Below are 17563 nucleotides of genomic sequence, written 5' to 3'. Positions count from 1 at the left end.
CTAGTTGTATTCACACAAAGCTTTTTCTTAATATTATTTCCATTCCCATGTTTATTTTCTTTCATATTTCTCATACTTCCCTTTATTTGTCCTTCCTTCCTTCCTTTCTTTTTTTTCTACTCTTGGTGCATCTTAATACATTTTTGTTTCAAATGGTACTTTAATATTTACCACTTATGCACACATATAGTTTAACAAACTAAATAGTTCTCTGGTGCTTAAAATGAAAAGCATAAGCCATCATTCTTTCCTGCTGCTTTTTCCTACTCTCAGCTTTTGCAGCTTATTCCTTTGGTGTTTGCCACTGTATCTTGCGAAAATTTGCTTGTACTGCTACTACTTAGTTTACTTATTATTTGCCTGTTAGAGTTAGGCATTATCTCTCAATTCCCCACTATGAAAGGTGAAAGTGTAGCTCTTTGACGTCCCTTCCTGCCCTTCTCATCACGTCCAGAAGTTTCTACCCTCTCTTTTCCCAATATATTAATATCATAATTTTGATTAGATCAATATACTCAAATATTATATGTTTATGTATTCTTTATACATGCTCTTTATATGTAAGGCATGTAGTATACTTAGAGTTACTTGTACATTTTTTTGTATTCTAATGAATACCTTTCAAGAAATGTGTTTAGGTTTTTTTTGACAATTATCACTAATTTTTCCCTAAAATTTCCCCTAGTCATGTAAATCTCATCTCAGTATATTCATTCCTGTTATACCAATTTTATCCTTTTAAATTTGCAGAGAGAAATTCATATTTCATTCTATATCTTTAATGAGCAGCTTCCTTCTACCTTTGGGCTTCCCTGGTGGCTCAGATGGTAAAGAATCCTCCTGTAGTGCAGAAGACCCAGGGTTTGATCCCTGGGTTGGGAAGATCCTCTGGAGGGAGGGAATGATTGCCCACTCCAGGATTCTTGCATGGAGATCCTATGGACAGAGAAGCCTGGTGGGCTACAGTCATGGGGTCACAAAGAGTCGGACACACTGAACGTGCCCCACGCCTGTCTTTCTACCTTCTAATACTGCTAGAAAAATTAAGATGCAGTCTTGAAACTTCAAAATAACCCAAAGGCTCATTTAATATGGTAAATATTTTAAGAGCCTCTTTTGAGTCCTGTATTTATATGCATTCAGAAGAACCATGATATTTGCTTCTTTTTTGTAGAGAGGGAACAAATCCTATTTGATGGTCACCAGTCCTAAATCTGTAAATTGGGCAGATAATCTTTTAAGCTGTAAGTGATTTGTCGAAATTATATGAAATTCCCTGGTTGCTCAGACGGTAAAGAGTCTACCTGCAATGTGGGAGACCCGGGTTCGACCCCTGGGTCGGGAAGACCCCCTGGAGAAGGAAATGGCAACCCACTCCAGTATTCTTGCCTAGCAAATCCCATGGATGGAGCCTGGCGGGCTACAGTCCATGGGGTTGCAAAGAGTCGGATGTGACTGAGCGACTTCACTTTCACTTTCATATTAAATTCAGTTGCATGCCAGGGACTGTAATGAATGAACTAATTGTACTTACCAAAGGGAAACATGTAAGGTTTTAATTCTGCTAAATGTTTGTCAAACTATGTTGTTATTTATTCTCAGTGTGTCGTAGCTACCGTAGCTTTTGGAATGGGCATTAATAAAGCTGACATTCGCCAAGTCATTCATTACGGTGCTCCTAAGGAAATGGAATCCTATTACCAGGAGATTGGTAGAGCTGGCCGAGATGGACTTCAAAGTTCTTGTCACGTTCTCTGGGCTCCAGCAGACATGACCCTAAATAGGTAAAAACATTCATTGCTTTCACCCTTGCAGATTACTTTCTTTCCATATAAACTTCAAAAGTATTTGAGGCAACATTCGCAACATTCAAAATTTAATATGTGTAAGTGCATTTAAAGCCAAAAGAAAACCCAAGACATTTAAGAAAAACATTTGTGGTGAGTTGCCACCTAGAGGAGATGAACTAATTTCATCTGTACATCTTTTAGTGTGAAGATTTAACTAAACCAGCACTATACTGGGAATGTAACGTAGATCTTGTGGAACACTTTCAAAATATTGTTCATTGATGATTTGTTTTTCTCTTCAGTTCTCTCAAGTTTTGATATGTCTTCAGCCATAGTTACTTCAGATACCATTTATTTTGTTTCTGTTTTTTTCTTCTCATGTTACCATAGTGATTATTCCAAATGACTTCTGTCAATTCCAGTTTGACTTTAATTACCATTTTTGTTTTTTGAGTATTCTGATTTTATTTCTGCATTGTGTTAAAGATACTGAAGACTTAACAACGTGTTTTGTATTGTGGCTTGGCAGTTTCATCAGTGGATAAGTTTCTGTTTATCTGAGTCTCAAAGATATTTTAAATGGTTATCTCATTGAGATTTAACAGAGGTTAACAGTGAATAGTAATCAAATAGTGTTGCTAGAAAACCCATACTTGAATCTTTAATACAGACAGGTTGTTCTTTGTATCCATACTAAAGGAAATAAAACTATAGGGTTAATCAACATTAAAAAAATATTTCAACAAGGGTTGAGGCCCAAATCTGTGCTATCCTATGACAGACCTCTTCTATTAGAGAAAAGAGAGTTTTAGAATAAATGGAATAGCTGATTTTCAAATGAAAAGATCACTGTAATTCATGAAATGTTTAGAGTCTGTCTTATTCTAGAATCCTGTGACTAAGAGAAGAAACTTGTCTGGGCATCAGTGTAAATATGCAACTAAAATTTTTTTAATGTAGAACCCGTACTGTTGGCAAAGTCTCAATGTCTGCAGTTGCTAATCATTCTTTGAAACAGTCAAAACCTAGATAGTTACTGTAATCTTTGTTTAAAGGGAATAATTTGCAAATTAATCTCAGTTTAATAAATCTTCCACTGGCTCCAATTGATTTCTAGTTAGAGTATTGCTTTCAGAATATTTATTCTTTTTCAACTTGTTTTTATTCTGTGGAATATTATACTTTAACTGTTTTGATAGTCCCAGAAGAAGGACAAACATTCATTTGATTTGTTGTTAGAAACTTGTTATTTTATTTCTGTCAGTGTGTTAGCAAAACTGATGTGTTAAATATTGGTCACTGGAACCAAAAATAATGGATCTTGTTCTCAGAGTGTGGGCATTTGTTTCCTTTGTTCTTTCTAACTGAGGAAAAGGAGGTGACTTAAACAAACAAATCATTGCAAAGTAGGGATGGCATTTTTCACCCATGAGCGAGGAATGAAATCGGATGGCTGAACTAGGAACTCGAGTCAGCTGTTGGAAGAGACTTTTTAGAGAAATTACACGGAAGGGCATGGCGGTTGGTGGTGTCAAAGGATAAGAATGTTTTTGAATAAGAAGTCATTTGTGTGTTCAAACTTTCCAGAACTCTCTTAACTGGATTCTCTCTTGGTATCATCTTTAAGAATTGTACTTCTGTCAGTACTTGTATCAGTCATGAGGTTGTATAGTCAAAATATGAGTGAGTCAGTTCCCTTTTGATGAGGAGAAGTATTATCACCTAGATCTTGTAGGTTGTGTTGTTTTCTTTTGAAATATTTGTAACCTGTTTAACTCAGACTTATATTTCTTCTTGGAAAGATGTGCAAAGACTGTTTGGGAGATTCTCATCATCTAATGTGTGATAGTCATGGAATTTCTTCACAGAAGAGTAAAACTGAGAGAGTCAGCATAAGGTATAGCAACAGTACTTTAAAAAGTCGTGTTATTTTAAAAGTTTATGTAAATTCAGCACTATGGGCAAAGAAGTTTGAGGAAGGAACTTAATTTTGATAATTTTCTGATGTCTGGTCAGTCAGTTCAGTTCAGTGGCTCAGTCTTGTTCAGTTCTTTGCGTCCCATGGACTGCAGCATGCCAGGCTTCCCTGTCCATCACCAACTCCTGGAGCCTACTCAAACTCATGTCCATCAAGTCAGTGATGCCATCGAACCATCTCATTTTCTGTCGTCCCCTTCTCCCATCTTCAATCTTTCCCAGCATCAGTATCTTTTCCAATGAGTCAGTTCTTCGCATCAGGTGGCCAAAGTATTGGAGTTTCAGCTCAGCATCAGTCCTTCCAGTGAGGATTCAGGACTGATTTCCTTTAGGATGAACTGGTTGGATCTCCTTGCTGTCCATGGGACTCTCAAGAGTCTTCTCCAGCACCACTGTTCAAAAGTATCAGTTCTTTGGCACTCAGCTTTCTTTATGGCCTAACCCTCACATTCATACATGACTACTGGCAAAACCATAGCTTTGACTAGACGTACCTTTGTTGGCAAAGTAATGTCTCTGCTTTTTAATATGCTATCTAGGTTGGTCATAGCTTTTCTTCCAAGGAGCAAGTGTCTTTCAATTTCATGGCTGCAGTCACCATCAGTAGTGATTTTGGAGCCCCCCAAAATAAAGTCTCTCACTGTTTTCATTGTCTCTGATCGATTTGCCATGAAGTGATGGGACTGGATGCCATGATCTTCGTTTTTTGAATGTTGAGTTTTAAGCCACATTTTTCACTCTCCTCTTTCACTTTCATCAGGAGGCTTTTTAGTTCTTCTTTGCTTTCTGCCATAAGGGTGGTGTCATCTGCATATCTGAGGTTATTGATATTTCTTCTGGCAATCTTGATTCCAGCTGTGCTTCATCCAGCCCAGCATTTTGCATGATGTACTCTGCATATAAGTTAAATAAGCAGGGTGACAATATACAGCCTTGATGTACTCCTTTCCCAATTTGAAACCAGTCTGTTGTTCCATGTGCAGTGATGTCTGGTAGTTTTTAGAAGGCTGAGAAGATTTCTGAAGCTCTAAAGTGATAATATTTATCATATTTCTATGATATAAGTATGATATTTATCATATTTGGATCATGAGTGTTTTCAGTATTCCTTATATAGATTAGATGCCTTAGTTTCTCATGTAAAATAACTTTAAGAATAATCTTTTACTGGAAAAATGTAAAAATTCATGTATAGTAGAACGATTGCCAAAAAAGGAAGTAGCTTATAAGCCAAAATGAAAAACTTTAGGGTGTTAACCAGTTTTTCATAGGCAATGAAAAAGTTGATATTTGGATGTAGGTGGCATTCTTTCAAAGGCAATTTTCATAAAAATCAGAAAAATGCCTACCTCTTGTGGGGGCATTGACTGGAAACGGATCCAATAACTTTCTGAGATGATAGAAATTTTCTTTATCTTGTTAGTGGTGTGGATGTTTTAGGTTACAAAAAATAAGCAGTAATAAATAAATGAAATAAACTGCTAATACAATTTTAATACTACTGTGATATTTTTAATTGACAGGCGCCTCCTTAGTGAGATACGCACTGAAAAGTTTAGATTATACAAATTAAAGATGATGGCAAAGATGGAAAAATATCTTTATTCCAGCAAGTGTAGGCGACAGTAAGTATTGTTTATTTTATATCACTTAATAACAAGGATATATAGATGATACTCTTAAGAAAAATGTTTTATGGAATAATTAGAAATACTTAGAAAATATTTGCTGGTGTTACATACGTGCTAAATTTTTAAGGCAACTTTCTTTGTGCCTCAATAAAGTGAAGCCAAATTTTTCCCTCTCTTTTTTCAGCTGAATCAGTTAATGTTGATTTCTCCTCATTATTTTCAACAATGAATTTAACATATATGTTTTTGTTCTTTTATTTAATTTTAAATTTTCTCTTGGGTAGGATCATCTTGTCTCATTTTGAAGACAAACAACTACGAAAGGCCTCCGTAGGAATTATGGGAACTGAAAAATGCTGTGATAATTGCAAATCCAGGTACATTTTTATTCTCGATGGACATTCTAAAAATCTTTCTTTGTTTCTTTCTTTTCCTTTTCAAATGATTTTAATTTGATTTTTTATTGAATGATATGTATTGCAGTTTTTAAAAAAACTAATGAATTTATTTATTTAAAAAGAGGACAAAGCAATCAGTATTACAACATTTTACTTTTGTAAAGAGGTAAACCAATAAGATGGTAGACCTAAATCTAAACATATCAATAGTTATTATAAATGGTCTAAAAACTCCATTTAAAGAAATTGTTAGAATTGGTTTAAAAATATGACCCAACCATATTCAGTCCACAAAAAATCCACTACAGATATAATTATATAAGTAGATTAAAAATAAAAGGATACATACATTGTAAAGCAGGTAAACGCCAATTAAAAAATTAATAAAAATTGAAAAAAAAGATAAAAAACTGTGTACCATGAAAACATTAACCAAAAGAAAGCTGGAGTTATTTTTAATGTCAGATAATGAAGGTTTTGGAGAAAAAATATTACCAGGGATAAAGAAGACTATTACATGATGATAAAACGGTCAATTTATGAATGTATCAGTCAGGGTTCTCCAGAGAAACACATCACAGTTGTGTACACACACATACTCACATATATACAGAGAGAATGAGAATAAATGAGAGAGAGAGGCTGATTGTAAGGAATTGGCTCATGCTGTTTGTAAGGATTGACAGGTCTGAAATCTGGATCTAATTGGCTTTTGTAGACCATTTGTCAACAGGAACCACACATTCTTTTCAGGTGCAAGTGAAATATTCATGAAAATAGACTCTATTGTGGGTCATAAAACCAGTGTTAACACATTTAAAAGATTTGTATTTATACAGAATATATTTTCTAACTAAAATGGAATGAAACTAGAAATCAATAGAAAGATAAGAGGCAAGTCTCCAAATACTTGGAAATTAAGCAAAACACTACTAAATAATCCATTAGTCAAAGAGGAAGTCACAAGTTAAGTCAGAAAATATTTTGAACTGAATGAAATGAAAACGCAAAATGTATAGGATAGAACTAAAGTGATACTGAAATGGAAAATTAGAGCGTTAAATACTTAAGATAAAAGAAAGATTTCAAATTAGTAATTAAGCTTCTACCTTAAGAAACTAGCAAATAGGGGTAAAGTAAGCTTAAAGGAAGCAAAAAAACAGGAAAGAGGAGAGATAAGGGACTAAATCAGTGAAACAGAAAATAGGAAAACAGTTGAGAAAACCACTGAACTCAAAAGCTCATTCTTTGAAAAGGTCAATAAAATTGATAGAGACTTCTAAAAAGGAAAAAAAAAGAGACAGATAACCAACATCTGGAATGAAAGAGGAATTTCACAGACATTAGAAGGATAATGAGAAAACACTATTAATAATTCAGTGCACATACATTCAGTAATTTAGATGAAATGGACCAGTTCCTTGAAAATTCTTATTGGCACCTTAAACAAGAAAACCCCTACAAATATGTAAAGCACCCAAGTGACATAATAGCTGGAAAAAAATCAACAAATTTACCATCAAAGTAGGAGTTCAGTTAGGTCAGTTCAGTCACTCAGTCATGTGCGACTCTTTGCAACCCCGTGGACTGCAACACGCCAGGCTTCCCTGTCCATCACCAATTCCCAGAGCTTGCTCAGAATCATGTCCATTGAGTCAGTGAGACCATCCAACCATCTCTTTCTCTGTCGTCTCCTTCTCCTCCTGCCTTCAATCTTTCCCAGTATCAGGGTCTTTCCCAGTGAGTTAGTTCTTCGCATCAGCTAGCTACAGTATTGGAGCTTCAACTTCAGCATCAGGCCTTCCGATGAATGTTCAGGATTGATTTCCTTTAGGATTTGATCTCCTTACAGTCCGAGGGACTCTCAAGAGTCTTTTCCAGCACCACAGTTCAAAACCATCAATTCTTCAGTGCTCAGCTTTCTTTATGGTCTCACATCCATATATAACTACTAGAAAAATCATAGCTTTTACTAGAGGAACCTTTTTCGGCAAAATAATGTCTCTGCTTTTTAATATGCTGTCTAGGTTGGTCATAACTTTTCTTCCAAGAAGCAAGCGTCTTTTAATTTCATGGCTGCAGTCACCATCTGCAGTGATTTTGGAGTCCCCCAAAATAAAAGTCTCTCACTGTTTCCACTGTTTCCCCATCTGTTTGCCATGAAGTGATGGGACCAGATGCCATGATCTTAGTTTTTTGAATGTTGAGTTTTAAGGCAGCTTTTCCACTCTCCTCTTTCATTTTAATCAAGTAGTTCTTGAGTTCCTCTTCGCTTTCTACCGTAAGGGTGGTGTCATCTGCATATCTGAGGTTATCGATATTTTTGCCAGCAATCTTGATTCCAGTCTGTAATTCATCCAGCCCAGCATTTCACGTGATGTACTCTGCATATAAGTTAAATAAACAGGGTGACAATATACAGCCTTGATGTACTCCTTTTCCAATTTGGAACGAGTCCGTTGATCCATGTCTGGTTCTAACTGTTGCTTCTTGACCTGCATATAGATTTCTCAGGAGGCAGGTCAAGTGGTCTGGTATTCCCATCTCTTTAAGAATTTTCCAGTTTGTTGTGATCCACACAGTCAAAGGCTTTCACATAGTCAATGAAGCAGAAGTAGATGTTTTGGTGGAATTCTCTTGTTTTTTCTACAGTCCAATGGATGATGGCAATTTGATCTATGGTTCCTCTGTGTTTTCTAAATCTAGCTTGAATATTTGGAAATTCTCAGTTCATGTACTCTTGAAGCCTAGTTTGGAGAATTTTGAGCATTACTTTGCTAGCGTATGAGATGAGAGCAATTGTGCAGTAGTTTGAGCATTCTTTGGCATTGCCTTTCTTTGGGATTGGAATGAAAACTAACCTTTTCCCATCCTGTGACCACTGTTGAGTTTTCCAAATTTGCTGGCATATTGAGTGCAGCACTTTCACAGCATCATCTTTCAGGATTTGAAATAGCTCAGCTGGAATCCCATCACTTCCCCTAACTTTGTTCATAGTGATGTTTCATAAGGTCCACTTGACTTAGCACTCCAGGATGTCTGGCTCTAGGTGAGTGATCACACCATCGTGGTTATCTGGGTCATTAACATCTTCTTTTGTATAGTTCTTCTGTGTATTCTTACCACCTCATCTTAATATCTTCAGCTTCTTTTAGGTCCATACCATTTCTGTCTTTTATTGTGCCCATCTTTGCATGAAATGTTCCCTTTATATCTCTAATTTTCTTGAAGAGATCTCTAGCCTTTCCCATTCTCTTGTTTTCCTCTACTTCTTTGCAGTGATCACTTTGGAAGGCTTTTTTATCTGTTCATGCTATTCTTTGGAACTCTGAATTCAGATGTATATATATTTCCTTTTCTCCTTTGCTTTTCGCTTCTCTTCTTTTCTCAGCTATTTGTAAGGCCTCCTCAGACAACCATTTTGCCTTTTTGTGTTTCTTTTTCTTGGGGATGTTCTTGATCACGGCCTCCTGTACAGCATCACAAACCTCTGTCCATAGTTCTTCAGGCACTCTTTCAGATCTAATCCCTTGAATCTATTTTCCACGTCCACTGTATAATCATAAGAGATTTGATTTAGGTCACACCTGAATGGTCTAGTGGTTTTCCCTACTTGCTTCAATTTAAGTCTCAATTTTACATTAAGGAGCTCATGATCGGAGCCACGGTCAGTTCCCATTGTTGTTTTTGCTGACTGTATAGAGCTTCTCTGTCTTCGACTGTGAAGAATATAATCAATCTGATTTCAGTATTGACCATCTACTGATGTCCATGTGTAGAGTTGTCTCTTGTGTTGTTGAAAGAGGGTATTTGCTATGACCAGTGCTTCCTCTTGGCAAAATTCTGTTAGCCTTTGCCCTGTTTCATTCTGTACTCCAAGGCCAAACTTATCCAAGTATCTCTTGACTTCCTACTTTTGCATTCCAGTCCCCTGTGATGAAAAGGACGTCTTTTTTTGATATTAGTTCTAGAAGGTCTTATAGGTCTTAATAGAACCGTTCAACTTTAGCTTCTTCAGCATTTGTGGTTTGGGTATATACTTGGATTACACAGAAAACTAACTAAACTTATCACATGGATCACAGTCTTCTCTAACTCAATACAACTATGAGCCCTGCCATGTAGGGCCACCCAAGATGGACGGGTCATGGTGGAGGGTTCTGACAAAATGTGGTCCACTGGAGAAGGGAATGGCAAACCACTTTCATATTCTTGCCTTGAGAACGCCATGAGCAGTATGAAAAGACCGAAAGATAATGACAGTGAAAGATGAACTCCCCAGGTCGATAGCGCCCAATATGCTACTGGAGAAGAGTGGAGAAACAGCTCCAGAAAGACTGAGGAGGCTGAGCCAAAGCAAAAACAACCCTCAGTTGTGGGTGTGACTGGTGATGGAAGTAAAGTCCGGTGCTGTAAAGAACATTGTTGCATAGGAATATGGAATGTTAGGGCCATGAATCAAGGTAAATTGAATGTGGTCAAACAGGAGATGGTAAGAGTGAGCTTTGACATTTTAGGATTCAGTGAACTAGAATGGACCAGAATGGGCTGATTTAATTCAGATGACCTTTACGTCTACTACTGTGGGCAAGAATCCCTTAGAAGAAATGGAGTAGCCCTCATAATCAACAAGAGTCCAAAATGCAGTACTTCTTTGCAGTCTCAAAAACGACAGAATGATCTCTGTTCTTTTCCAAGGCAGACCATTCAATATCATGATACTCCAAGTCTATGCCCCAAAGTAGGAGAGGTTGATGTAATTTTTAGTTTTTGGTAGGCTAAGAAAAAAGTAGGAAGCAATAGGTAATCTGGTCAGTACAGTAACAAGTTTGATTTATCTATTTGTGGTATATAGAGAAGCCTGTATCAAGCAGTTAGAGTAACGTGTCTCAGACATTTTTACTTCATGACCCACAGTTAATGGTGATACTTGTATTGCACATGAGGCTGCTTGAGTCTAGACTGTGTTCAGAACCTTACGGTCTGAAGGGATTAGCCTTCAGCACAGCTATAATCCATGTGCAGCATCATGGCTGGGCAGCACTGAATTAGAGACTCTACTTCTCAAACATAGGTAGCATGTTTATAAGCAGTGGTTGGCAAAATGTGGCCCCTGGACCAAATACACTTGCAGCCGGTTTTCGTAAATAAAGTTTTCTTGGAACACAGACGTGTACTTTTGTTCATGTGTTATCTGTGGCTCTTTTGCAAAGTTGAGCTAAGTAGTTGTGACCCAGAGATCATATGGTTCACAAAGCCTAAGCTATTTACTGTCTGACCGTTTACAGGAAAAGTTTTCTGACCTCTGTGCTAGACGGTTTCAAATTTTTAGTGTCTTGGTATCAAACACACTACATTTTCTGGCCAGAATGCACCTGAATTAGAAGTAAACAGAGGGTAAGCAGAAAAATTCTCATTCATTTAGAAATTTAAAATAATGTTTTACAATAACTCATCAATCAAGGGAAAACTCAAACTGGAAATTAAAACATTGTTAGAACTTAGTGATAATTACAGTAATGTACACTACAACTTGTATGCTGCAGCATAGGTGGTACTTCATGGGAATTTGATAACTTTCAATACTCATGTTAGAAAAGAAAATTAATGAGCTAAGTATCTTGCTAAAAAAGTTATTGTAGAGAATAAACCTAAGCATAGCCTTTTTCCCCCAAATATATCTAGAATACTGACTATATTCTTATCGTTATTTCAAAGATATTTATTATAAAGAAAGCAACTGAATTAGGTAGTTGAACCGTATTAGTAGATTTTCTCTTTAAGTTTTTTTGTTCTCAACGTGCTGTAAAGAATTTTCGTTTGTATTAACGATAATTTTCAAATCTGCCTGAAGGATGGCTTAGGAATTTAAGTTCTAAATGGTCTTAAATGAACAGTTTATCATCTTTGGTCATATTTTACAGTGCTTAGATTTTAAATTAATGATTTATTGCACAGGAGATTTGTTTGTTCAGTTCAAAACTTTTTGGGGGAGTGAGGGCAATAACCCTTTTTCTTTCACCAAAACCTAACACAAAAATCCAGCGTTTATACAACCGATCAAGTGGAGGTCTTCAAGCTATAACCCTACATTTCTGCTTGCTCGAACCTTTTTCTCTTCTGTCTTTGGTCCAAAGTACCTCCTGTGAAACTTGGGTTCTTGTGCCCTAGGGTTTGAGAAACATCAACATGACATATCTGTGATGCTGTATTGCAGCTTATATTTCATGTTCTACATACTTCACATGCTCTTTGCTGTGTTGAATTTTATTTGTAGTTTCTGAAGCAGTTGGCACATTTGAAATGTTTTTTGCTGGAATTTTTTTTTTTTTACAATTTACTTATTTAGTTATTACACTAACTCTTTTAATTTCTAAAGGTACATGGCTTGACTAAACTTTCTTAATGTGTTGTTTTTGTTTAGATTGGATCACTGCTTTTCCCTTGAAGACTCAGATGATATGTTACAGGACTTTGGTCCACAAGCATTCCAGCTCTTATCTGCTGTGACCATCTTAGGAGGAAAGTTTGGCATTGGGATTCCAATTTTATTTCTCCGAGGATCTGTGAGTCTTCTTTTACTCCCATTATGCTTTTCTTCAGAGGTTTGCTGTTTTGCGATTATAGCTTTGGCTTTAGTCATCAGAAACTCAAGAGTCATATTAAGTTCCAGGTCAGCACTGCATTCATTACTTTTGACAAAACCTGTGTGATCATTAAGAATGCTTCCAGGCTATCTGTCTTAGTTTATTACATTGCAGTTGGATGAATCCCTAGGCTGGTCTTTTTTGGGATAATTAAGAAAAGTTAACTTTCATTGTGTCAAGCTACAGGTAGAACAAGTTTGTATCTTTTGGTGCCCTAAAAAGTAGTAAAATTTTTGAGCATAACTTAAAATTTATTTATCTTTTGTAAATGTCTCAGTTCAGTTATAATATTTGGTTGTATGTTTTTTCTTTCCTTCTGCTTTTTTTTTTTATCAGAAGCATTTAAAATGCCTAGAAAGTTTTCTTTTTCTTAACTAATGAAAAAATAGTTAATTCAGCTACTTTTTTTTGTTTTTTGTGAGTGATTAGTGTGTCAGCATTATGCTACCAGCTGCAGGTACAAATATGAGTCGGTCATGACCCTTATAGCCAAAGAGCTTTTTCTGTAGTCCTTTTGTTTATGTGATTTTATTCCTGGTTTACAAGTCTGTAAAGTTAAGTTTTATATATTGATATTAGTTGAAAAAAAAACATAAGTGGGAGATAGAATCCTTTGCAACTGTGTATATTTATTAAAAATATACTAAAAGTAGAGATTAAAATTCTCACTTTGTATGTAGAATTCTGAAAATAATTTAGGTCAGCATTTATTTGTTAAATTCTTAAACACCTCATGTAAATATTTACTTTCTGAGTTTCTGTTCTGTTTGGAAAGAGATTTTTGAAGGTGGTCAGTTGTGAAATATTTTTAATGAAAGACTGAAAGCATGTTTCCTTCAGGTACTGATATTTTTAGATGCTGAATGGAGTTTAAAATTTGATTTGATTTGATTAGAAATCTAATGGTAGAAGTGTTGCCTGAGGAACTTGGACTAGCAACTATGAGTGCTGCAGTATTTTTTTATATAAAAGAATTTAAGCTGCAAGGAACAGATTAAATATAATTGAGATCTATGAAAATTTTTTGTCTCTGTCCTCCTCAAATCCTCTGTATCCCAGCTAAATGTATAATTTATAAAAATTAGCCTTGTTTTAATTTGGTATAACCCAGCAGTATCCAGTATCAACAGATGAGTGGAAGTGGGCTCTTAGACAAACTTGAACTGGTCGCAAGAGGGATCAGATTTCACCTATTATTTAAAAACCAAGTCAGACCGCTTATACTGACAGTCTCTTCTGGGAGTCTACAAATTAAGAAGTTTATTCTTTGTGAAATTTTATATTACCCTTGCTAGATAAAGGTGTAAAACTTTTTAAAAAGTACCACTTAACGAAAATTTGTACCCATTAACTACAGTGAAAATAAGGCAAGTTTTTTCTCTCTTATTTCAGAGAACTTGGCATCTACTGGGATATTATTTTAAAAATTATAATTGTATCTCCTTTGAGAATTTAGTGAATCGTCCACCTTAACTAATTTAGGAAAAATTAATATCTTTATAGATAATTTTAATCTGTGCGATGATTAAACATCTTAAACTTGAAACTCTTTGAGTTTATTTAAAGAGATAATATTTGTACATGTAAACAAGTATTTCAGCCACACACGATTTTCCTCAGTTACATAAGATGTTTACAAATAGTATAAATGATTTTTCGGGCCATCCAGGTGTTTGTGAATAGTTTGAGATTTTTTTTATTAATTTATTTATTCTAATTGGAGGCTCATTACTTTACAGTACTGTAGTGGTTTTTGCCATACATTGACATGAATCAGCCATGGTTGTACATGTGTCCCCCATCCTGAACCCCCCTCCCACCTCCCTCTCCATCCCATCCCTTAGGGTTGTCCCAGTGTACTGGGAAATTTTGTTTTTAAAGCATAAGTTTTATTGGAAAATAAATAGTAGAAATGTTGCCTAAGGAAATTTGTTTTAGGGGTCTAGCTCACCACATAAAGAGATTTCCAAAAATCTTTAAACACCTTTGTGAATAGTACTAAGATATGCAGTTATCTTAATTTTACAGATTAGAAAACAGATACAGTGATTAATTTGCATAATTAGGAGATTAAGTGAAACCTCTTTCCTGATCATATTATTAAAGTGCTGAACCTTATCGTGGCTCTAGCATTAGAGAACACTTGATAAAAGATGCTTTGACTATATGCAGCCATTGGAAAACTATTGGTAGTTTTAATCACTCTTTATAATTTTCAAACTTTCTAGCAGGAGAGGGTTATCCATTTAATTTTCTGGACAAGTTATTTTATCAGATTGATATATATGCCTAGAGATAATTATCTTTACTTTATATTTTGGCTTGATTTTTCACATAGAACAGCAGTTCCAGAAATGAATTTTTTAAGCCCTGAAATGGTAGCTGTGAACTTCTTTGACTTGAAGGGACTGGGAAAGAGCCAAAGGGAAAAAATCAGTTAATATAGACAGAGACTATGAACTTCGTACTTTAAGAACACAGGAAATCAAAACCTCAGGAGTGAAGTGTTTATAATGTTTTTTTCTTTTTTCTGCTAGTTATTAGACATCTTTGTTGTGTGTTTGTGTGTGTGGCTGTGCCTCAGGGGCATGAGAGATCTTAGTTCCTCAACCAGGGATTGAACCTGTGTCCCAGGCAATGCAAGTGCGGAGTCCTAGCCACTGGACCGTCATGAAAGAACCTCAACATCTATTTTTGTGTGTGGCACTGTACTCTGTTTTGTGGGGAATTCAAAGTGAAATTAGATGAGACTTATCATCCAGTATGGAAGATGTTACTTGAGAAGAAATAAGTATATTGCAGCATAGAAAGAGATGAGGCGCAAACGAATAGGTTCAAGTATTATTCGAGTTCTGAAGAGAGAGTGGTTGTTAATAGCTGGAAAACTAGAGTAGTTTTTCCATTGTGTGGATGCCAAGAGTAGATTTGTGTGCTCGGAGACGGATCAGGGGAAGAAGGCATGGAGGGCAATGTGGCATTCCCAGCAAGAGGAACCTCCACAACAAGCAACTGTGATTTTTTTAAAAAGAAGTTAGTTCAGAGAAGTGGCAAGTTTGTTTTCTGTATCATGATAGCATGTGTGTGTATTCAGTTACTCAGTCATGTCTGACTCTTTGTGACCCCATGGACTGTGGCCCGCCAGGCTCCTCTGTCCGTGGGATTTCCCAGGCAAGCATACTGGAGTGGTTTGACATTTCCTTCTCCAGGAGATCTTCCCAACCCAGGGGTCGAAAACTGCATCTTCTGAGTCTCCTTTCATTGGCAGGTGGATTCTTTACCACTGAGCTACTTGGGAAGCTTGATAGTGGTTTAAAGATTGGAAATATGATTCTCTTTATTCTAACACACATCCATCTGTTAGTAGGTTTCCACATTCCTTGATGCATCATTTGGTACCCTGATTTTTCCAGCCTGCTTTTTAAAGGGAAAGAATGGATTGATAACTTCCATTTTTGAGACTTTGTCCCATAGAAGTAAAGACTTATTAGAGCAAAATGATTATTTAACTCTACCACCTTCTTACACAACGGTTGATACAAAATCCCAGAAGTTAAATGAGCTGCCTCAGGTCTGCTTTGTATCAGAAGCAGGATGAATGACAGCTTTCCTGACTGCTGTTCTAGGGCTGTTTCTGTTTTATTATGCTGTTCACATGCAGTTTTAAATTTGTATTTTTAGGTTGAATGATCTAGAGGTACTGCAAGAAAGATTTATGATTGGTTAGAATGTGTGTGTAAAATTGTGCTCCTTAAAATCAGTGCCCAAATCCCTGTGTCCTCTGTGGCAGCTTTCTCAGCCTTAGCGGTCTCCTTTGTCTGTGGGTTAGCCTGGAAAATTAAGTTAACTGGAACATATACGTAATAAATGGAAGATGCCTCGCACAGAGGAAAAAATTGGTAGACATTTGTTGCTGAAAAGTATTCTGACTTTTCAAAAATGTTACTTGGGTAAGTTTGGATTTCTAGTTGAAAAGGGAATATGGTTCCTTTAAGACAAAATGCTCCGTGTCGAAGAGCAGAAATGTTTTCTGTGCTGGGATTGCCATGGAAACAAGGCAGTGTAAATTTATTCACACCATACACAGTATTTACAGTGATTATTACTCATGAGGGGAAGAGACAGTTACCCCTACTGATTAGAAGAGCATCTTCTTACCTCATACTAGTAAATGCGTTCGTTCACTTCAGGTTGTTTTCTGCTTATGAAAGGGAAGACTAGAGGAATGATTTTTAGTCTCCAGATTGCTGATAAGTACTAGTCAGGCACCTTAACACCTTTGGTGTTATTAGTTTGCAAGCAATAGAATCTCCTGCTATAAAGGTAAGCCGCCAGCAGGGGTAGAGTGCCATTACAAGTGTTCCAGGTAAACTGACTTGATACTGAGTCAGGGCTTTTACTTTTATGTTAAGGAATGCAGGTTAAGTTAAAGGATCAGCTGTTAGCTCATAAAAAGAAAGTTAGTATTATGGAGCCAGGCTCTGTCCTGTCCTGGTTACTGACTTAATCTTCACAACATCCCCAAGAGATTGGAATTATTATTATACTTACATAGCAGCCGAGGAAATAGAAACACAGATAAGTTAAGTAACCAACTGGCTCCAAATCAAAAAGCTAGTAAGTACCTATACATTGGGAAATGCTTGTGATTTTTATATGAAATTTCCTGACATTTTTTTTTTTAAAGCAGAAAAGGAACACTATTTTAAGTGTATTTTTTTGTGAGTTAGGTATTCAGAGCAAGCAGGATGGATATAAAAATTCCGTGGGTTTTTAAAGCTGAAACTTAAGTATTAAAGCCAAAGAATCAGTAGATGGTTTTGTTTTACTTCTCCTGTTTAATTAAATAAACACTTTAAGCTTTATTCCCAATTTCAGAATTCCCAGCGTCTTGACGATAGATACCGCAGTCACAGTGTCTTTGGTACTGGCAAGGACCGCACAGAGAATTGGTGGAAGGCTCTTTCCCGTCAGCTCATCATTGAGGGTTTCTTGGTAGAAGTTCCTGGGCATAGCAAATATGTAAAGATTTGCACCCTTACAGAAAAGGTAAACCATGCAGAATTCTGCCTGTTTGATTTCATATTCTCACTGTGCATTAAAAAGACTCTTCTTGTGTTCAA

At 36.2% G+C, this 17563-nt stretch overlaps 1 protein-coding gene across 10 annotated transcripts in view; it reads left to right on the top strand.

Moving 5' to 3' along the window:
• Nucleotides 1-17563, top strand: part of WRN (WRN RecQ like helicase) — a 119081-nt gene that overhangs the window by 79423 nt on the left and 22095 nt on the right. For all 10 annotated transcript variants that reach the window (XM_081523505.1, XM_081523506.1, XM_081523511.1 and 7 more), the window contains 5 exons: nt 1603-1784; nt 5291-5392; nt 5683-5775; nt 12221-12362; nt 17319-17489. In XM_081523505.1, the coding sequence (XP_081379631.1) occupies nt 1603-1784; nt 5291-5392; nt 5683-5775; nt 12221-12362; nt 17319-17489 (690 nt within the window). The remainder of the gene's footprint in view (nt 1-1602; nt 1785-5290; nt 5393-5682; nt 5776-12220; nt 12363-17318; nt 17490-17563) is intronic.

The sequence above is a fragment of the Giraffa tippelskirchi genome, chromosome 8 (genome assembly GCF_054371585.1).
Source record: "Giraffa tippelskirchi isolate mGirTip1 chromosome 8, T2T-mGirTip1v1.2.pri, whole genome shotgun sequence".
Lineage (NCBI taxonomy): Eukaryota > Metazoa > Chordata > Mammalia > Artiodactyla > Giraffidae > Giraffa > Giraffa tippelskirchi.
The sequence above is the reverse complement of the archived record's forward strand: the minus strand, read 5'-3'. Positions and strand labels throughout refer to the sequence as shown.